Source organism: Trichechus manatus, unplaced genomic scaffold (assembly GCF_000243295.1).
Source record: "Trichechus manatus latirostris isolate Lorelei unplaced genomic scaffold, TriManLat1.0 scaffold00060, whole genome shotgun sequence".
NCBI lineage: Eukaryota > Metazoa > Chordata > Mammalia > Sirenia > Trichechidae > Trichechus > Trichechus manatus.
The window spans coordinates 10,094,920-10,118,224 of NW_004443996.1; the positions used below are offsets into that span (position 1 = coordinate 10,094,920).

Consider the following 23,305-nt stretch of genomic DNA (forward strand, 5'->3'; position numbering starts at 1 on the left):
GTTTGTTCTCAGATTGAAGGACTCATTTAATAAGTCTCGTAAGTTTGGTTTGGTTTTTACATATTCCCTTAATTTCTGTTTATCTGGAAATGACCTAACTTCACCATCATATTTGAACGAGAGTTTTATAGGATATATTATTCTTGGCTGTCAATTTTTTTCTGTCAAGGTTTTATATATGTCATCCCATTGCCTTCTTGCCTGCATGGTTTCTGCCGAATAACTGAGCTTACTCTTATTGTTTCTCCTCTATATGTGACTTTTTGTTTTTCTTGAGATGCTCTCAGGATTCTTTGTCTTTGGTTTTAGTAAGTGTGATTATGATATGCCTTGTTGTTTTTATTTTGGTGTCTAACCTATATGGGGCTCATTGAGCTTCTTGGTTGGATGGTCAGCTTTTCATCTTTCGTGATATTGGGGAAGTTTTCTGTCACCAGTTCTTCAAAGATTCTCTCTGTGGTTTCTGTTTTCTCCCCCTGTTCTGGAACTCCAATCACTCGCAGATTTTTGCTTTTGATTGTATCCCACATAATTCGGAGGGTTTCTTCATTTTTCGTTCTTTTTTTCTGATTTTTCCTCAGAGTTGTATCCAAGTGTTTGTCTTCAGTTTCACTGATCCTGTCTTCCATTGTTTCAAACCTGCTCCTCAGCCCTTCTGTGACACTGTCCATTTCTGAAATCTTGTTGTTTATCTTTTGGATTTATAATTGTTGTTTTTGTATGATTTCTAGTTGTGAATTTATTTTAACATTTCGTTCGTCTATTATTTTCTTGAACTGTTGCATTTTTTGTCTGCATTTTCCATGAATTTGTCTATTTTTTCCTCATTTTTGTCTGCTTTTTGCTTCAACTCTTGAATAATTCTAAATATTAGAGATTTGAATTCCCTATCAGTTAGGTCTAGTGCCTTTTCTTCTAGTGGAAGGTCATCTGGTGTTTCTTTTTGGATGCGTATTGGAACCATCCTGTCCTGTTTCTGTAAATGTTTTGATATCGTCTTCTGTCTTTGGGGCATTCAGTGGTTATTTTCCTCGTGTATTGATTGTAGATTTGTTTGTTTTGTCCTGCTTTTTTATTTGGTTATGTCTGAGCAGGCGGGCTGTGCATTATTTGTTGTGTGCTCGTCTGTGGGCACGATACTTTTCACCTCCTTCTCCAACGGGCAGGGTCAGTCGCTCAGGTATGGTACACCAGGGCAGGTCCAGCTGAAGGAGAGTTGCTGGGATGGGTTTTTTGTGGCACTTACCAGGGCTGACAGTGCGGACTGGGAATCAGTGCAGTGCGAGTTCCAGTAGGCTGTGCCTGTGCTTCTTGGGAGTGTGATGTTCAGCGCATGGTGCAGGTAGGCAGGACAGCGGGCCTAGATTGTGATGTGTGGAGCTAAGATGGGTATGGGAAAGATGAGAGAGAGGAGAGAGGAACAGGAGCCAAAAACATACACACAAACAAAACAGAGTGCTAAGGGAGGTTAGTATTGGATTGGAGAATGAGAGAATGAGAAATGGGGAAAAACAAAGGTGAGAAAAAAGGGTGAAAGACAAAAATGAATAAGAGAGAGAAGAAAACAAAACAAAGAAACAAAAAAAAAAACAAAAAGGGAAAAAAAGAAGAAAATAGAAATGCCCCCAGAGATGTCCCTGTACATATGCGCAGAGTAAGGGAGTAGCTTCCAAGCCGCGTGGTACTACCTGGTTAGAAGGGGCTTCCAAGCCAAGAAAATAAAAAACAAACAAATCAAAACAGAACAAATCAGAGCAAACAAACAAACAAAAAAGCCCCGGGGGTCCCACCAGCATGGCGGCACAGTCCTGGAGGCAGTTTCACAGTCAAGTGTTGTTTCGCAGCCTTTCGAGAAGAAGCAAAATGGTGCACAGAGCCAGGTATTTGAGAGAAAGGAGGAGGAGGTGGTGAGAGGTAAGGAAGAAATCTAAAGAAGTGGAAAAAAACAACACCAGCAGCCAACAAAAGGCACTCAGGGAGCTGGCCAGTGCAGGAGGGTGGAATCCAGGCGACACTGGGGTGAAGCTGGTGCTTCCCGGCCAAGAGACTGTGGCTGCAAGAAGCAGAGTAGGCTAAGTGATGGTGAAGAAAGGAGGGGTGTGGGAAAGCCTGTATTACTCATTATCAGTTGTTCTGTCTCCTGCTGGAAGCTCCGTGAAGCTGCTTTCTCGTATTCCCTGTTTGCTGATATCCGATAGGAGTCCACGATGGCGGATCCGTGCTGCAGTAGCTGATAGCAGACCTCTGCATGTATCTCTCCTCGCTCTCTGTTCTCTGTCCTTTCTTATTCCATTCATTTCTTGGCTGAGTTCTTTATCTCTTCATTTGATGCTTAGGGTTTCAGGATTGACATGTGATTGTGTTTGACTTAGTTTTTCTGATCTTTGCTGTGGAGGGACGGCATGGTGCTTCTGACTGTAGCGCCATGTTGCCTGCAAGTCCAGAGCTACATTTTTATTCATTTACAAGTATGATATATATACCAAAGTGCTATAATCTCGGCCTTACCATTTGTCACTAAAATAAGTTAGCATCTCTTTAGAAATACTGGTGGTGTATTTTTAATATACCGTTATCTTTTAACTCGGTAATTTTCATTCTTTAATTTTGTTTCAATAACTGTGGTGCTGCAATAAGTCCAGCCCCTTTGCAGTGGTACCAAACCTTAATAAGGTTTGTAAAATTAAAGCCACCATAAATTTAGAAATTACTACCAAAAAAATTGACCCTCTCGTTTAGAGGAAAGCAACATACCACCTTCTTCTCTTTAATTTACGAAAATGCATTAGAAGACAAGAAGCTCTCTTTTTAAGGAATACAAAGGCATTTTCTGAATTGACTTTCACAACAATTTGATCTTAATACTAGTAGAAATAATTGTGCAACTAATTAGTCTATCTTAAAATGAGTATTCAAATCTGTTGTATCTCTTCCTTCACTTTGTATGAAGTGTGCCTATTCATCTGAGTTTTATATAAATCTTCTATGAATTTTATCAAGAGCTGTTCTAATCTTAAATGTCGTCATCTTGTGGGAATTTTGGCAGATTGTTTCTTTTTATATTTTTGTAATTGACATCATTTAATTTGGTAACATGACATTTTGGGGCCACAAAAATGAATAAGACAATTTAAATTTGAGGTTATTCACAGATATTTGACTCATTTTCTGATTTCTTAGTATCTTATAAATTTAAGATAAAAATGACTCTTCATTCAGGTTATTTGGAGCACCTAACTCAGTTAAGATTTCCTAAACCTGAAACAAGATGAGAAGTGGGCTGATAATCCCATATTTTCAGGTCCTTTATTTTTAAGACATAAAGCCCTGATTTAAAAGTCTGTTAATCAAGTCAGCATTCAGCTCTACATTCAATACTAGGTTTCTGTGGATAGATTTGAAATGCCATTTAATCAAAGAGACCCCTTTGACTTTTATGTGTAATGTTCATTTGTTTGGGGGATTTTTCTGAGGTTTATTTTAACAGTTGAATGTTTCTGTTTCCATTTTTATTTGGAGATATAAGAAAAATTAACAAGAGCTTTTTTTAATTGTTGTAGTTGAAGTGAAAGTTTACAATTCAAGTTAGTCTCTCATGCAAAAATTTATACATACATTGTTATGTGACCCTATTTGCTCTCGCTGTTTATACTGTGACAGCACACTCCCCTTTCCACCCCTGATTTCCCGTGTCCATTCAACCAGATCCAGGACTTTTCTCTGGGACTAAAAAGAATACTAAAAGTTCCATTACTTTTTTTTTCTTTCTTTCATTGCTCACCAGTCTTGAAAATGATAAAGTTTTTTGTTGTTGTTTACAGTTTTTCTTACAAAGCATTTTTGAAATACTTCATTTATTTATTCCAAAACCTTTTAATGGCAAAGATAAGATAGAATTTACATTAAAAAGCTGCTTCCTGATTGACTCACGGAACTATTACTGGTAAACATTTGTGAATCTCCCAAATCATGTTAAATACACTTTTTTTTAAAATTCAGTGAGCATTTAGTAGATGACAGCTGTTAAAATGTTTTGAAAAAAATTAAAAGATGTATAAAAACTTTAAACATTTATTGAGTGCCTGTTTTATTCATAACACTATGAAAAAACATAAAGGAGGTATTAAAAATGTAGGACAAAGGGGATAGCAGTACTGTCCAGCAGCATTATCTTTGAATCTCCTGTTTTACTTAGAACTCTGATCTGGAGCCTTTGCTCAGAAAGTGTTACCTTTCGCTGTTTTTGTTTTAGCTCTGAGAAGTCCAAATATGGACATACATTCTTCCCCAAATATCGGACTTCGACGTAGCGGGCAAATTGAAGGTGTTCGACAAATGCATAACAATGCTCCTCGGAGCCAGATGGCCACTGAAAGAGATCTCGTGGCATGGAGCAGAAGAGTGGTGGTCAATGAACTAAATCATGGAGTTAGTAGGTGAGTCAGTCAGGTAATGTTCCTAAGAAAAGTTAAAGCTTTATTTTTTTAGTAAGTAAATTAATATGCCTATGTTAGCTGGGGGAAACCCTGGTGACATAGTGGTTAAGAGTTTGGCTGCTAACCAAAAGGTCGGCAGTTCGAATCCACCAGGCACTCCTTGGAAACCCCATGGGGCAGTTCTATTCTGTCCTATTTGGTCACTATGAGTCGGAATCGACTTGACAGCAACGGGCATGTTTTTTTTTTTTTTTTGGTTCTTATATTAGCTGAGGGCCCTGGTGGCACAGTGGGTAAGAGCTTGGTTCTCACCAAAAGGTCGGTAGTTCAAATTCACCAGCTGCTCCTTGGAAACCCTATGGGGGCAGTTCTACTCTGTCCTATAAGGTCACTATAAGTCAGAATCAACTCGGCGGCAATGGTTTTTTAGTTTATATTAGCCTAGTGACTGAGATATTTCCTAATCCAGATGAGTCATACATTACTATCTTCACATTATACCCATTAGTTCATTCTCTAACAAATATTTAATGAGTATCTATAATTTGCTGAAGATAATTCAAAAAAGGCTATAGCCATACATCAACAGAAGACTGCCAGAAATTCAGGCTAGATTCAGAAGAGGATTTGGAATGAGAGAGATCATTGCTGATGTCAGATGGATCTTGGCCAAAAATAGAGAATAACAAAAAGACGTTTACCTGCATTTTATTGACCATGCGAAGGTATTCCACTGTGTGGATCATAACAAATTTTGGATAACATTGCGAAGAATAAGAATTCCAGAACACTTAATCGTGCTCATGAGGAACCTGTACACAGAACAAGAGGCAGTCGTTTGAACAGAACAAGGGGATACTGTGTGGTTTAAAAGTGGAGAAAGTGTGCAGCAGGATTGTATTCTTTCACCTTACTTATTCAATATATGTGCTAAACAAATAATCCAAGAAGCTGGGCTATGTGAAGAGCACGGCATCAGGCTTGGACAAAGACTCATTAACAACCTGTGATATGCAAATGACAAAACCTTGCTTGCTGAAAGTGAAAATGAAGATGACTTGAAGCACTTACTGATGAAGGTAAAAGACTTCAGCCTTCAGCATGGATTACATCTGAACATAAAACAAAAATCCTTACAACTGGACCAATAAACAATATCATGTTGCATGGCAAAGAAATTGAAGATGTCGAGGATTTCATTCTTCTTGGATCAACAATCAGTACCCACGGGAGTGCAGTCAAGAAATCAAGTGACATAGTGCATTGGGCAAATCTGCTGCAAAAGACCTCTTTAAAGTGTTAAAAAAGCGAAGATGTCACTTCGAGGACTAAAGTGCACCTGACTGACAATAAGGTGTTTTCCATCACCTCATATGCATTTGACAGCTGGACAATAAAAAGGGAAAACACAATTGTCACATTTGAACTGTGGTGTTGCTGAAGAATGTTGAATATACCATGGACTACCAGAAAAACAGATCTGTCCTGGAGGACATGCAGCCAGAAGAACAAACAAATCTGTCCTGGAGGACATGCAGCTAGAATGCTCCTTAGAAGTAAGGATGGCAAGACTTTGTCACAGTTACTTTGAACGTGTTATCAGAAGGGATCAATCCCTGGAGAAGGACATTATGCTTGGTAAACTAGAGGATCAGTGAAAAAGAGGAAGACCCTCAACAGAATGAATTGACACAGTGGCTGCAACAGTGGGCTCAAATATAGCAACAGTTGTGAGGATGTCATAGAACTGGCAGCATATGGTTCTGTCATACATAGGGGTCCCTATGAATTAGAGGCAACTTGAGGACACCTAACTAACAACAACAACAGTATCTATAATTTGCTCAGTGTTATGCTAAATGCTTTGGGGAATACTGAAGAATACAAAGCATGGTTTCTGTTTTCCGTGAGTTTATAGTCTAGGTTAGAAGATAAGAATACAGATATTATTAAGTAAGAACATGAGGCCATATGTGATTAAATGTAAGTGATACATGGGTCCAAAATCCAATAGTGATTCAGAGGAGAAGGACGTTTGCTTGATGTTGGAGCAGTTTGGGAGTGTGATAGAGATATGTATTAGACCCTAGTGCTTAGGGTATATTTAGAAATGGCATGTAAGTAGGCTTCATTGGATAAAATGATTTCATTAGGATGGATTCCAGACTTAGAATCCTGTCCTTATTTGTAAACTCTAACCATTTGCTGGAAAATCAACTCTAAATAATCCATAACAACAGAAAATAGATTTAGAAAAGAGAAAGGACGTTTACAGAGAACATAAAAATTCATTTTAATCTACCTATGTATCTCCCTAACCAAGCCTTTTACAGATCAGAGAGCAAGTAGCAAAATTGATTTGGTTTCACCTTTTTTTCTACCTTCTACTGTAATAGGCAGTAGCAGTAATAAGAAAAAAGAGAATATAGTTAATTTATGAACTGAGTGCTAACCCCTAGCAGTAGAGGAATTTGAAATAATTCTTTTCTCAAAATTTGAAAGCATTTTTAATCCTGGTTTTAGACTGTTAGTTTGTTTTTTGATGATTTTCTGATAATTATGTTGATCTTTGATTTGTTGTTAGGGTTCAGGAAGAATGTCGAACTGCAAAAGGTGACATAGAAATTGGACTTTATACAGTTGAAAAGAAGAAAAAGCCATCTTATACTACTCAAAGGGTAAGTTTTGTTTTATCGTACTTTAGGGTACAGTATTTGCAAATGCCATGTTTTTGAAAGGCGGCAGATATGTGTTAAGGGACTTATTTTTGTAGCTGTCTGCATACAGGGGACATGTTTTTTGAATCCCAAATTGGCATTTAAAAAAAAAAAAAGCCAAACCCATTGCCATCAAGTTGATTCTGACTGGTAGTAACCCTGTAGGACAGTAGAACTGCCCCGTAGGGTTTCCAAGGCTATAAATCTTTATGGAAGCAGATTACCACATCTTTCTCTCAAGGAGCGGCTGGTGGGTTCAAACCACTGACGTTTCAGTTAACAGCCAAGCACTTAACCACTGTATCATTAGAGCTCCTTCATATATTTCTTCATATTTCCTATTATTAATAAGAAAATTATACAAAATCAAAACAGTCTCAGAAAATCTAGGATGTAGTCATTGTTGATTTAGGATGTTTATATTAAAATACCATTTTCATATGGTTAAAGTACAACTTAAAAAATATTGCCTAATCATTAATCACAAAGTAAAACAAATGCTCAATTCCTTAGGCAAGAGGTTGGCAAACTATAGCCCGTGGGCCAAATCCAGTCTGTCGCCTATTTCTGTTAATGAAGTGTTATTGGAACACAACCACACTTATTCATTCATGTATTTTCCATAGCTGCTTTCATGCTATAAAGACAGAGTTGAGTAGTTGCTACGGAGACCGTATGGCCCGCAAAGCTGAAAATATTTACCATCTGGCCCTTTACAGAAAGTTTGCCGACCCCTGCCCTAGGCCTTTTCATGGCCTACCTATTAATATGGGAGCAAAATATGATCTATACTTTGAGACGCACTGGACTCATATTCCCAATAGAAGCTGCTAAGCATGGAGTAGGATTCCAGCATCCCATTAGGTACATGGTAAGCGTCTTTCTAGTACTCTCAGGTTCACCAAGCTAGGGGCATAAAAGTGTACAATTTTATTCTCAGATCTAATCATAATTCTTGAAGAGTATGGTAACTTAAAGAATCTAGGATGAATTTGTTAAAGAAATGTAAGCAGTGGGCCCTGAATTTTAAATGTTGTTTCAGTATTGATAAACACAATGTTAGGTAATCATCATATGAATATCTCCAAATATTCTGAGATCATTTTGATTTCTGCTTTTTTAATTTCTCTTGTAGTTTTGTTAGCTTATTTGATGTTCTCCGGTAAAATTATTTTCTTAGAGAGTTTGAATGACTCAGATGCAAGACTTTCATCCTTTTTTTCCTGCTACGTTGATTTGTCAAAGATCTGAGACTGATAGGGTAGTTGGATCTGTAGACACTTATATTGAAAATGAGAAATATTTGTATATAAGATGAGAAACTGGCCCTTGACATTGATTTATAAGACTTCTATAATGTTGTTTGCTTCTACTGATGTATTAGAGTTATAGCTTTACCAAATAGCATATCAGTATAACATTTTATACTTGTAAAGATTTGAATAAAGTAATTTTCACTTTAAATTTCAGTGGTTAATAATGAAATCCTTATTTTGACCTGTTTACTAAATGGATATACTGCCAAGTCCTGCTATAACCATAAGTGAATTATCCATAATGACTCAATGTTCTTTTCTTATGCATTGTCCACATATAGTAGGACCAAGCCTCAGTGAGAGTAGGGATAAAGCATGGCATGAGGTTGTGTGTATCTGTGTGCCTTGTTATATTCCAAAAATGAAATTATGCATTATTTATTATATTTAGATTACTTTGAGTCCTTTACCTTGTATTGATATAGGTAATCTAAAGTTGATTTAATTATTTCACTTTTGATTTTTAACAACTCTCCCCTGGGCCAAGTTCCTTTTCTCTGTGAGGGGTTGGACCAAATTATTTCTAAATTAATTCAATTCTTAAGAACCTATGGATGCTAATCTAGAGTGAACAAAAGTATGGTTGCTGAAACCTAATTATGTGTTTTAACATTTTAGACAAGTTCCTAAAAGTTTTTCATATAACATATTACATTAAGAAATACATATTCATAGATATGATATAGATATCTTGCTTCATCCTGTAATAACTGTGAACAATACAGTATTTCGAAATTCTGAGCGAGCAAATTCTTGTGGCTCAAACCTTCAGTACTGTCTTTTAATTTATTTGCAAAGTTCTCAAAATTACAGAGTGATCAATAATAATGGTATAGTTATATCTTGAGGTTCTGTTTAAGGAACCTTAATTGATTGGCTTTAAATATGTTCATTTTTGTATGTTCACTGAATTGTTGATTTTCATTTTATAAAATATGTTTTCCTTATCTTTTATAGAATGATTATCAGCCTAGTTATGGGCGGTCTTTACGAAGGACACAGCGCAGGCGTCAGCATACTTATCAAACACGTTCCAACATAGAGCATAATTCGCAGGCATCATGTCAAAATTCAGGTGTACAGGAGGACTCAGACAGCTCCTCAGAGGTTAGATATATGCTATTATTTATTCAATGTAACTTTTTATTTCTCATTTTTTATCATTAATTTGGGTTTACTTTTCCAGGTCACTTCTCTAAGATAAAATTATTTCAGTCATTTTCTTTCTTTTTTTTTGTTGTGCTTTAAGTGAAAGTCACAATTTAAGTTAGTTTCTCATACAAAAATATATACACACATTGTTATGTGACCCTAGTTGCTCTCCCTATAATGTGACAGCACACTCCTCCTTTCTACCCCAGATTTCCCATGTCCATTCAACCAGCTTCTGACCTTCTCTGCCTTCTCATCTCGCCTCCGGACAGGAGCTGCCCATTTAGTCTCATGTATCTACTTGAGCTAAGAAGCACACTCTTCACAAGTATCATTTTATGTCTCATAGTCCAGTCTAATCTTTGTCTGAAGAGTTGGCCTTGGTAATGGTTTTAGTTCTGGGCTAATAGAGAGTCCAGGGGCCATGTCTTCCAGGTCCCTCCAGTCTCAGTCAAACCATTAAGTCTGGTCTTTTTACTAGAATTTGAGTTCTGCACCCCACTTTTCTCCTGCTCCATCAGGGAATCTCTGTTGTGTTCCCTGTCAGGGCTGTCATTGGTGGTAGCTAATCACCATCTAGTTCTTCTGGTCTCAGGCTAATGGAGTCTCTGGATTATGTGGCCTTTTCTGTCTCTTGGGCTAATATTTTCCTTGTGTCTTTGGTGTTCTTCATTCTCCTTTGGTCCAGGTGGGTTGGGACCAATAGATGCATGTTATCCTTTGTGGTGGATTTTACTTTAAAGTCTGTTCTGCAGAGATTAATGTTGCACTCCTGCTCTTTTTTGGTTGTTGTTTGCTTAATATATTTTTTCCATCTTTTGAGCATATAGGCAGCATATAGACAGATTGTATTTTTTAATCCATGATGTCACTCTCTGTCACTTTATTGGTGCATTTAGTCCATTTACATTCAGCATACTTATTGATGGGTATGAGTTTAGTGCTGTCATTTTAATGTCTTTTTTTTTGTGTTGTTGACAGTTTGTTCCACTTAATTATCTGTGCTGAGTTGCTTTTCTTTATGTTTTTTCTTTTCTTCTTTTTCATTGTTGATTTTGTATTTGCTGGTTTTATGTTTTTCTTGTTTTTTATTTTGATGTGTAGGATTATTAGTTTCCTTTGTGGTTATCTTAATATTGACACCTATTTTTCTAAGTTTAAACCACTCTTTTATTTCTTTATATTGCCTTGACTTCCTCTCCATGTGAAAGATCTATGACTACATTTTTTAGTCCCTCTTTTTTGTTTTAATATTGTCATCTTTTATATATTGATGTTTCTGTTTCCCTATTTTCAGTGTTTTAACTTTGATTTATTTTTGGTACTTCCCTATCTGGATTGGTACGTGGTTGCTCTGTCCTGTGTTCTAGTCTTAGGTTGTTATCTGATGTTATTGATTTTCTAACTGAAGGATTCCCTTTAGTATTTCTTGCAATTTTAGTTTGGTTTTTACAAATTCCCTAAACTTCTGTTTATCTGGAAATGCCCTAATTTTGCCATCATATTTGAGAGACAGTTTTGCTGGGTATATAATTCTTGACTGGCAATTATTTTTTTCAAGGCTTTCTATATGTCATCCCATTGCCTTCTTGCCCGCATGGTTTCTGCTGAGTAGTCCGAATTTATTCTTATTGACTCTCCTTTGTACATGACTTTTTGTTTATCCCTATCTGCTCTTAAAATTCTCTCTTTATCTTTGATTTTGGCAAGTTTGATTATAATATGTCTTGGTGACTTTCTTTTGGAATCTACCTTATGTGGGGTTCAATGAGCATCTTAGATAGATACCCTCTCATCTTTCACGATATCAGGAAAGTTTTCTGCCAACAAATCTTCAACAATTATCTCTGTATTTTCTGTTATCCCCCCCTGTTCTGGTACTCCAGTCACTTGTAGATTATTCCTCTTGATAGAATTCCACATAATTCTTGGGGTTTCTTCATTTTTTAAATTTTTTTATCTGATTTTTCCTCAAATAAGTTGGTGTCAAGTGCTTTATCTTCAATCTCACTAATTCTGACTTCCATTGCCTCAGTTATGCTCCTATGATTTTCTATTGAGTTGTCTAATTCTGAAATTTTATTGTTAATCCTCTGGATTTCTGATTGCTGTCTCTCTGTAGATTCTTTCAGCCTGTTAAATTTGTCATTATGCTCTTCTCTGTTCTTCTTAAATTCCTTTATTGCTTTGTCTGTATGTTCCTTGGCTTGTTCTGCGTTTTACATGATCTCCTTCCTGATCTCTCGAAGAGTTTTGTATATTAATCTTTTGTATTCTACCTTCAGTAACACCAAGAAGTTTTCTTCCCCCAGAAAATTTCTAGATTCTTTGTTTTGGGAGCTTGCTGAAGCCATCATGGTCTGCCTCTTTATGTGATTTGATATTGACTGTTGTCTCCAAGCCATCAATAAGTTATTATATTTATTGATTTTATGTTTGCTTAATGTGTCCTAGCTTCTTCTTTTGTTTTGTTTTGTTTTGATATGCCCAGATAGGCTGCTTGTGTGAGCTAGTTTGATTATTGGCACCTTTGAAGCTCTGATGTCCTGTCACCAGGTGGTTAGATCTGTTACTAGATATGTGAGCCCAGGAGTTTGTTTACTTTTCTTGTGCGGATTCAGCTAAGGTGTCCAGGTAGTCGGTCACCAAGTGTGTGGTACAGGTTCTCACCTACAGTCCTAGACAGGCAGGGGTGATTGGTGTAGGCACAGGTATCTGGCTGCAGTAGGGGGTCACACGTTGAGCAAGGCAGGGGGCTGACGGCTGCCCCTGAGTGTCTGGGAGGAAAGCACCGTCCTATTCCGTAGAGCACTTAGGTTGGGTGGGTTTTGCAGCCAGAATATGGGCACCTAATGCTGTTGGCTGTAAGGACTGGGAGGCGCCACTTATTCTTCGTTCCCTGTCACAGGTGGCTAGATGGCATGGGTGGAGCCACCAGTCCTCAGGCCCCTGATATAGGTAGATGAGGACCCTGCTTAATGAGTAGAGCAGTGTCAAATGTCACAAACCTGCCACTACACCATATACCTGATACAGTTGAAGTTAGGCTTCAAGTATGTACCCTCTTGTACTGTGGTAATGAGGGCTTGTGCTGTTGAAATGGGCCCACACAGGTCTATGCAGGGGTGAAGTGCATTCAGAGTCCGTGGACCCCTTATGCCTGTGCCTAGGCAAAGGAGCTGTGCCTACCTTGAGTTCCTGGCTTAGGGGAGCTGGCAGATTATTTTTTCCTCTTTGTTAATTTCTTCCGTCTCCAAGGCTGGGAGAATGGCTCAGGGCGCGTGATGGGTCCTACTTCCAGGCCAGGGGACTCCGCAATTACGGGTGGCCCTAGGACCTGGTGCAGAGCGGGGAGGGGGGCAGGTAAATGGGAGAGAGGTTTTTCCTAAAGGGAGTGTTTTTTGATCTGCTTGGTAGGTCAGACACATGTACTTACCTTTTGCTGATTGAGCGCTGCTTTTCACTGGTTCTGGAGGCTCAAGTAGACTCCCTGCTGCTCTGTCTCTCCCGATATGGAAAACGCCTCCCAAGTGCCACTGCTTGCCTCACCGCACATGCCAGCTGATCCGGCCTGAAGGGTGCCAGGTCTCGCTGGGTCAGATCTGGCAAGTGCTTGCTGCTTCTGAACTGTTTCTCCCTCCCACTACCACTCAGTCTGATTCCTCAACTTTGCCTTTGATGTTCAAGGCTCCTAGATTGTTATATATAGTTGATTCACTTGTATTTTCGGGTCTTAGTTGTACGAGGGACCACAGGAAGTGTCTAACTCCTCTGCCATCTTGTCCCTGCCTCCTCAGTCATTTTCTTGTAAGAGGTTTATTCACTAATAAGACTTTTAATAGGCTAATTTGGACATCATACCGAATTTCTTTATGTCTTATTTGTACCTCATATATTATCTTGGTGAGGGTATCCAACATACCAGCAAAAGTTTGGCTGAGAGACAGTGTGAGAAGAGTAAGGAGCAGTCTGCCTAGAAATGAAAAGAAGTGGAATATGAACAGTGGTAACAAGTTAAAATAGTCCCAGCACTGGTTGGCTGTGTAATCAGTATAATATACGCATATTCTGTTATTATTGATTTCACCCAGTCGTGGAGGTTATTGTCAATTTTTTTCTCAGACATACCTTTTTTATGGTAATGAATAAAGAATATAGCAGTTCTTTTCTTCATGTTCCTCTCTTCTCCAGTACTTTCTTTTTATTAACAACTGTAGTTGTTAAGTGCATAAAAAAACAAAACTAAACCCATTGCTGTCGAGTTGATTCTGACTCACAACAACCCTATGGGACAGAGTAGAACTGCCACAAAAGGTATTTTCAAGTAGTGGCTGGTGGATTCGAACTGCTGATCTTTTTTGGTTAGCAGCTGTAGCTCTTAACCACTGCACTACCAGGGCTCCTGTTAAGTGCATAATGACGGTTTAATCATGCATTGACAGTGTATGGCACCCTCATTCTTTTCCCAACTGTCTGTCAAGATTCTTAAACTTTCTTTTATTAAAACAATATCCTCCAGTGTGAAAACTTGATCTTAAAGAAATCATCATATATTCAGGAATTGATGTTAACTTTTTAATGTAATAATGGTATTGTGGTTGTGTTTTTTTAAAAGAAATCCTAATCTTTACTAAATATTTATGGATAAAAGAATTTTTGTTCTGGGATTTACTTCGAAATAATCCCTGTGGTGTGAGGCAGTGGGTGAAGGTATAGATAAAACAAAATACACCAGGAGTTAATTGTCTAAGCTGTTTATGGTATACACAAGGGTTCATTATTTTCTCTGCTTTTGTATATGTTTGAAATTTTGCATAAAAATACTAATTTCTTGTGCATGGAAAATAATTGTATTAACTTGGCAAAGGCATACAAGTATTTTTGAAACAATGGTTTTAGCATTTAAGAGGACTGTATATGGGCTTAAATAGTGTAGTTCATTTTTGAAATAATAAAAGATATATCAGTAGGATCATATATGCCAGAAATTTTTAAAAACCTGGTATGCTTATTTGTGAGTTATAGATATATATAGAAAATGATTGTTTGCATTTTAACTAGAATGTTTTGTTTTTGTGGGAATATAAAAGTGTTATAATTAGCACTTAGCTGCTAACCCAAAGATTGGAGGTTTGAGTCCACCACAAGGTACCTTGGAAGAAACGCCTGGAGATGTAATTCCAAAAAAATCAGCCATTGAAAACCGTATGGAGTACAGTTCTAGTCTGACATACATGGGGGTGGGTTTTTTTTTGCTAATTAATAATACCAATATATCTCAATCGTTTGCTCTTTGTTGCAGGAAGATGAAACTGTTGGCACAAGTGATGCTTCTGTAGAGGATCCTGTCATTGAATGGCACAGTGAAAGTTCTTCCAGGTAGTTTTAATGGCTGTGTTTTGGTCAAAATTATTCATCAACCGTTTAATATTTAATTATGTTCTTACAGGAATTTGGTAAAGCCAGAGTTAAAATGGTATAATTATAACAGAAAAAATACTGGGCAGGAAGCAGTGAGACCCACTGTATTATCCTGGCTCTGCCAATATCTTTTCAGGCTTGTCACTATGAGCTTTAGTTCCTTCATCTGTAAAATGAGATCCTTTTTAAATACAGGATTCTGTGTCTTGGCAAGTTATGTATATTAATTTCAATTTTAAAACAACCGCATTTAACCATTTCTGGAAATAAGGTTTGTCTTTTTTTAAAGAAGATTTTGTGATTTGGACAGGAATTTTAAATCCTTTTATAGGAAACCAAGCATTATAATTTATCTAAGATTTCATTAAAATCAGTTAAATAACAATCATGTATTGATATTTTTTTCTCTTAATACAAAATCAAACTATGTCATTTATAATGTTTTGCTTACAAAATGATCATCTTTCAACTATGAGGCAAAATTATTCCTTTTCTATACTTAGATATTCATAATTTTGATTTATTTACAGTGATTCATCAAGTGAATATTCTGATTGGACAGCAGATGCTGGAATTAATTTGCAGCCTCCAAAGAGACAAACCAGACAGGCAACACGGAAAATATGCAGCAGCTCTGAGGAGGAGAATTTGAAGCCACTAGAAGAAAGGCAAAAGAAACCTAAACAGACTAGAAAGAAAGTCTGTAATTTTGCATGTTTTGTAATTTTGCATGTTTTGTTTTTGTTTGTTTGTTTTGCCTTTAACACTTGAATATTTAATAATGACACTTGACTTTTCCCTAAAAATAACATTCCACCTGAGAAACTAAGTAAAAGTAGTTTAAAATTACTTTAAAGTGTAAAGAATTTTTGAAATCTGTTATCAAAATTATAGGCTCATTGTAGCAGAGTTATAAAATAATAAGCCATTATAGTATAAAAAGGAAACCCTGGTGGCATAGTGGTTAAGAGCTACATCTGCTAACCAAAAGGTCGGCAGTTCGAATCTACCAGATGCTCCTTGGAAACTCTGGGGCAGTTCTACTCTGCCCTATAGGGTCGCTATGAGTTGGAATCAACTGGATGGCAGTGGGTTTGGTTTTTGGTATAGTATAAAAATGTTACTCTTTTCCTGTTACCAGTCATAAATTTCTATACATTTTTTACTTTTAAAATGGAAAAGTATGGTAATTAAATTGTGTAAGGTTCTTCTTCCATTTCTTTATATTTCTATTTCATCCCAATTGAGTTTCTTTTCTACACTATAATTTTTAGATGATGTAAAGACTTAATCTACATATTTCTTTGAATATTAATTTAAAATTTTATAATCTACACATCCTGTAACCTGTTAGTTTAGTAGATAAAATTATCTTGATTGATAGGCACTGTTTTATTGGCAAAATGTGGTGTAATTTGCATTTGAATTCACGTGGTATTTTAGGGACATGAAGAATAAAATTTGTGATTTTTAGGTAGTATATAGTGTCTATCAGCCACAATTGAGCAACACATTAAATAATTTACTTGATTATTTTAGTGGTACAAAATTTGTGCAAAACTGTTAAAGGAAATGCTTAAAAATTGTATATATTTTAGGTTTTATTATAACCTGATATTTCTAACATTCTCTGTTCATCTATTTATGGTTTATATATTTGTTAACTATATTTTAGAAAGGAAGACTGGTTTCTATGACAGGTGAGCTCAATGAAGAATGGTTCGCCCCTCAGTGGATCTTGGATACCATACCAAGACGTTCTCCGTTTGTCCCACAGATGGGAGATGAGGTAATTATTACTTGCTCAAACCTTTTTCTCTTGCAGCCTCAAGAGTACTTTAATTAGTCTTAGGCCATTTATATTCTTAATTCTACTATAGTTTTATATACCCTTGTCTTAGCTGATTTGCTCAATTGTATAATTCTTGTGGACAATTACTGAGTATTATTAATTTTTGTATCCTTTGTAGAGTCTAGCAGAGTGTCTTCAATGTAAAAAAAAAAATCAGTTGCCATTGAATTAGTTCTGACTCATAGCAACCCCATGTGTGTCAGAATAGAACTGTGCTTCATAGAGTTTTCAATGGCTATGATCTTTTGGAAGCAGATTGCCAGCCTCTAGGTGGACTTGAACCACCAGTCTTTAGGTTAGCAGTGAGTGCATTAATTATTTATACCATCCAGAGATTCCTTTAAAGGGATAATTGGAGCTTAAAAATGTTATGATTGTTTTTGCTTGTACTCTAAAGATTACCACCTGTTTAGTATACTAGATGCCCAATCAACATTGAGATAAATTGATTGGCTATGAAGTCATGAATATAATTATCTTTGTTTTATCTTAATTGCCATTTAGGATTGAGTATTTTTTGAATCCTAATTCAAGTCCTAATCTTGTTTTTTTTTTTAAAAAAAAAAGCCATATTCAATCTGATAGACAGTATACAGTCATGCACCACATAACATCCATTTGGGCAACATCCGACTGCCGTGGTCCGGCTTGTGCCCTCTGGGGGCTGCCCACCTGCCCCTCCTAATGCTCAACAGCTTTGGCCCCCATGCCATGCACATGGTAAAACTCACAGCACTATGTTCCAGAACCTGTTCCCCTCCATCAATGTGCAGAAGGTAAACCTGAACACCATCAAATGCTACCTCCCTCCTCATCATCCAACTCCCAGGAGCTGGATTTCTGCCATTATAGCATCAAAGCCATTCCTGTGGGTGCAAATCACAGGATGAAGAAGCTTCTCCAGGAGAAGTTCCCAAACATGAGCTGTCTGCAGGGCATCAGCGAGCTGCTGGCCATGGGCACAGGGCTGTCAGAGATCAAGGTGGAGCCCTAGGCAAGCACAACATTAAGGAGCTGCTCCAGGCCATCGCAGGGTGTGGCAACATGCAGGCCAAAGCACAGCCCACTGAGACTGGTCCTCAGACAGTGCAGCTCATCAAGATCCAGAAGGGTGACGGGGAAGGGAGTGTGCTCTTCCATATGGGCAGATTAATCCGTAAGCAAGGTACCTCGGGCTTAATTGTGTTTATTTACTAATCTGTAGTGCACAGTTTCATATGGGTTTCACATCGTTGAAGTGGTGAAAAACAGGTGAGATTGTGCACTATAGATTAGTAAGTAAGCACACGTAAACCCAGTTTATACCTTGCTTATTGGATAATCTAACTCTGAGAGTCAGTTTTGTGCACGAGACTGAGGAGGAGCTGCGGGTGATTCTGGCAGCCATGGAGGAGAGGCTGCAGTGAAGTCCTAGAGGCAGGCCCAGCAGGCCCACAACTTGCAGTGTAAGCAGGAACAGCAGAGAGGCATGAACAGGGCAACGGGCAGAGGCCAATTGGGTCAGTGATGCCGAGGACCCAGTCCCTGCCAGGGGCTGAGGGGGCTGGCCTACCTGAGGAGGAGGAGAATGAAGCTGAGTATTTCCATCAGGCAGTGGGCAAGGAGCCTGAACAGGATATGTTCCCTGGGCTGACAAAGCGAGGACAGCCTGCTGGGACTCTACTCAAAAAGCAGATGGGAGGCCAGACCGAGGTGGTGACCAGAGGACTCCAAAGCCCAAGGGTAGGTCCCTTGGAGCACAGGCCAAGCTGAGGCTCAGAGGGGCTTCCCAGAGATGTGTGCAGGGCCAGGTGCAGCCACCTACGAGAGGGGGGCCTGAGCTTGAGTCCCAGCAAGGCCAAGGGGAATGCTACAGATTAGGGCTGAGAAACTCTGCCCTGGGCCTCCTGCCAGGCTCCAAGTGCAGCCTTAGGTTTCCTTTTATAAAGGAGCTGTTTCCCTAACTCCACCCCCACCCCCATAGTAAATGACTGACATTCCCAGAAAGGAGGGAAAAAAAAAAGCTCCCTTTCTCCAGGCAGGTCTGAGGGGTATATACACAGCCCATCTTGGCAGCCAGCCTGCCCTGCAGCCCCCACCCTCTGAAACAGGCTCCATTGCTGCTGGGAGGAGTGGGCTCCTGATCCTGCTCTCATATGCCCGAGGTCAACAGGCATCATGACCCAGACTGGGTGGATCACAGAGACTACTCCCCTACTGCCTGGCCCGGAGCCTCTACACCTTGACCTTCACAGTGCTGCAGGGCTCACCTGAGGCATCTGCAGATGGAGCTGCCAGCTGATGCACTGCACAACGCCCCTCCCCCCATGCGCCTAGAGCTCCAGGCCTCACTGACTCAGGTGTTTGCACCCCTTCCAAGTCACAAAATATCCTATTTACAGAATGTATAGGGGACTTTAACCACTCATACCTGTACTAGAAAATAATTACCCCCTTTCAATGCTTAAGGAAAGATCATTTCACAAACAAGGCTTTCGTATTGAGCCTATGATTAAATGACATGAATAGCCGTATTTATGATTGGTCAGTCAAAAAGTAATTATAATTCTACCTGGCAAAACATTTTCATTTTCCTATGAAAATTATGGTAGCATATTGGAATATTTGAACTACATTTGGCTTAAATAGTCTAATATATTTACTAATCATTAATTTTTGATTGATTTAATGCTTATACAGTTTTTAATTTAAAACTAATAGTAGGAATGTAATATATTCATTATAATAAAGAAGGAGCAAAATCTTTCAAATAGGTTCTGACAGTCTTGGAGCCAGTAAAAATTTCTCTAGATTTTTCTCTAATAACCTGTTTTATAGAGATATACCAGAGATAGCTATTAAATGTTGTTGCTGTTATTAGGTGCCACTGAGTTGGTTCCAACTCATGGCAACCCTGTGCACAACAGAAAGAAGCACTGCCCAGTTCTGTGCCATCCTCACAGTTGTTGCTATGCTTGAGCCCATTGCTGCAGCTACAGTGTCAGTCCATCTCATTGAGGGTCTTCCTCTTTTTTGATGACCCTCTATTTCACCAAGCATGATGTCCTTCTCCAGGGACTGATCCCTCCTGATAACGTGTCCAAAGTATGTAAGACGGAGTCTTGCCATCCTTGCTTCTAAGGAACATTCTGGTTGTACTTCTTCCAAGACAGATTTGTTCGTTCTTTGACAGTCCATGGTATATTCAGTATTCTTCACCAACACCACAATTCAAAGGCGTCAATTCTTCGGTCTTGCTTATTCATCGTCCAGCTTTCGCATGTGTATGAGGCGATTGAAAACACCATGGCGTGGGTCAGGTGCACCTTAGTCCTCAAGGTGACATCTTTGCTTTTCAATACTTTAAAGAGGTCTTTTGCACCAGATTTGCCCAATGCAGTGCATCGTTTGATTTCTTGACTGCTGCTTCCATGGATGTTGATCGTGGATCCAAGTGAAATGAAATCCTTGACAACTTCAGTCTTTTCTCTGTTTATCATGATGTTGCTTATTGGTCCAGTTGTGAGGATTTTTGTTTTCTTTATGTTGAGAAGTAATCCATACTGAAGGCTGTGGTCTTTGATCTTCATCAGTAAGTGCTTCAAGTCTTCTTCACTTTCAGCAAGCAAGGCTGTGTCATCTGCATAACACAGGTTGTTAATGAATCTTCCTACAGTCCTAATGCCCCGTTCTTCTTCATATAGTCCAGCTTCCCAGATTATTTGCTCAGCATACAGATTAAGTAGGTATGGTGAAAGGATACAACCTGACACACATCTTTCCTGACTTGAAACCATGCAGTGTCCCCCTTGTCCTGTTCGAACGACTGCCTCTTGGTCTATATACAGGTTCCGTATGAGCACGGTTAAGTGTTCCAGAATTCCCGTTCTTGGCAATGTTATCCATAATTTGTTATGATCCACACAGTCGAATGCCTTTGCATAGTCAATAAAACACAGGTAAACATCTTTCTGGTATTCCCTGTTTTTAGCCAGGATCCACCTGACATCAGCAGTGATATCCCTGGTTCCATGCCCTCTTCTAAATACGGCTTGAATTTCTGGCAGTTCCCTGTTTATATACTGCTGCAGGCACTTTTGAATGATCTTCAGCAAAATTTTGCTTGCATGTGATATTAATGATATTGTTCGATAACTTCCACATTCGGTTGGATTGCCTTTCTTGGGAATAGGCATAAATATGGGTCTTTTCCAGTCGGTTGGTCAGGTAGCTGTCTTCCAGATTTCTTGACATAGACAAATGAGTACTTCCAGTGCTGCATCCGTTTGTTGAAACCATGCGTCTGTCAGTTTGTCGTACTGTGGGGGCTTGTGTGTTGCTGTGATGCTGGAAGCTATGCCACAAGTATTCAAACACCAGCAGGGTCACCCATGGTGTACAGGTTTAGGCTGAGTTTCCAGACTAAGACAAAACTAGGAAGAACGACTTGGCGGTCTACTTCTGAAGAGAATTAGCCAGTGAAAACCTTACGAACAGCAGCAGAACATTGTCTGATACAGTGCTGGAAGATGAAACCCTCAGGTTGGAAGACACTCAAAATACAACTGGGGAAGAGCTGCCTCCTCAAAGTAGAGTTGACCTTAATGACGTGAATGGAGTCAAGCTTTCAGGACCTTCATTTGCTGATGTGGCACGACTCAAAAAGAAAAAACAGCTGCAAACATTTTTTAGTAATCAGAACGTGGAATGTACGAAGTATGAACCTAGGAAAATTGGACATTGTCAAAAATGAAATAGAACACATAAACATCGATATCCTAGGCATTAGTGAGCTGAAATGGACTGGTATTTTCCCCATAGAATCCTTCAGTTCATTGCAACTCGAGGCTTGAATTTTTTCTTCAGTTCCTTCAGCTTGAGAAATGCTGAGCGTGTTCTTCCCTTTTGGTTTTCTATCTCCAGGTCTTTGCACGTGTCATTATGATACTTTGTCTTCTCCAGCTGCCCTTTGAAATTTTCTGTTCAGCTCTTTTACGACATAGTGAATCGGACAGTCATGTGGCCTACTATGCCGAGAATGACAACTTGAAGAGGAATGGTGTTGCATTCATCGTCAAAAAGAACATTTCAAGGGCTATCCTGAAGTACAATGCTATCAGTGATAGGATGATATCCATACGCCTACAAGGAAGACCAGTTAATACGACTGTTATTCAATTTTACTCACCAACAACTAACACCAAAGATGAGGAAATTGAAGATTTTTACCAACTTCTGCAGTCTGAAATTGATCGAACATGCAATCAGGATGCATTGATAATTACTAGTGATTGGAATGCAAAAGTTGGAAGCAAAGAAGAAGGATCAGTACTTGGAAAATATGGCCTTGGTGATAAAAACAATGCCTGAGATCGCATGACAGAATTTTGCAAGACCAACGATTTCTTCCTTGCACATACCTTGTTTCACCAACATAAACGGTGACTATACATGTGGACCTCACCAGATGGAATACACAGGAATCAAATCGACTACATCTGTGGAAAGAGATGATGGAAAGACTCAATGACATCAGTCAGAAAAAGGCCAGGGGCCAACTGTGGAACAGACCATCAGTTGCTCATATGCAAGTTCAAGTTGAAACTAAAGAAAATTAGAACAAGTCCACGAGAACCAAAGTACGACCTTAAGTATATCCCTCCTGAATTTAGAGACCATCTCAAGAATAGATTTAATGTGTTGAACACTAATGACCGAAGACCAGATGAGTTGTGGAATGACACCAAGGACATCATACGTGAAGAAAGCAAGAAGTCACTAAAAAGACGAGAGAAAGAAAAGACCAAAATGGATGTCAGAAGAGACTCTGAAACTTGCTTTTGAACATCGAGTAGCTAAAACAAAAGGAAAAAATGATGGTGTAAAAGAGCGTAACAGAAGATTTCAAAGGGCGGCTGGAGAAGACAAAGTATGATGACATATGCAAAGACCTGGAGATAGAAAACCAAAAGGGAAGAACACATTCAGCATTTCTCAAGCTGAAAGAACTGAAGAAAAAATTCAAGCCTCGAGTTGCAATAACTGAAGGATTCTACGAGGAAAATAAAACGACTCTGGAAACATCAAAAGAAGATGGAAGGAATACATAGTGTCACTGTACCAAAAAGAATTGGTCTATGTTCAACCATTTCAGGAGGTAGCATGTGATCAGGAACCGATAGTACTGAAGGAAGAAGTCCAAGCTGCACTGAAGGCATTAGCAAAAAGCCAGGAATTAACGGAATACCAATTGAGCTCTTAAATCGCCTCATGAATAAGCTCTTATTTGCTGATTACATGTTATTAGAATGTTTCCTTTCATAATGTGTCTCTTCGTATAGTTATTGGACTTTTGAGGCAATGCTTGCTTGTGTGGTTATGTTAGTAGAATATGTTCTGATGAATGCTGTAGTAAAAAAAACTTGAACTGTT

General features: G+C 38.6%; 1 protein-coding gene and 1 pseudogene across 1 annotated transcript in view; both read left to right on the top strand.

Annotated features, from left to right (window-relative positions):
* BRWD3 (bromodomain and WD repeat domain containing 3) overlaps nt 1–23,305 on the top strand; it is a 138,317-nt gene that overhangs the window by 87,191 nt on the left and 27,821 nt on the right. The window contains exons 19-24 of the mRNA XM_004378881.2: nt 4,253–4,436; nt 7,021–7,114; nt 9,427–9,576; nt 14,924–15,000; nt 15,573–15,741; nt 16,718–16,831. Coding sequence (XP_004378938.1) covers nt 4,253–4,436; nt 7,021–7,114; nt 9,427–9,576; nt 14,924–15,000; nt 15,573–15,741; nt 16,718–16,831 — 788 coding nt within the window. The remainder of the gene's footprint in view (nt 1–4,252; nt 4,437–7,020; nt 7,115–9,426; nt 9,577–14,923; nt 15,001–15,572; nt 15,742–16,717; nt 16,832–23,305) is intronic.
* On the top strand, nt 17,265–18,837 carry LOC111821033 (suppressor of SWI4 1 homolog; annotated as a pseudogene).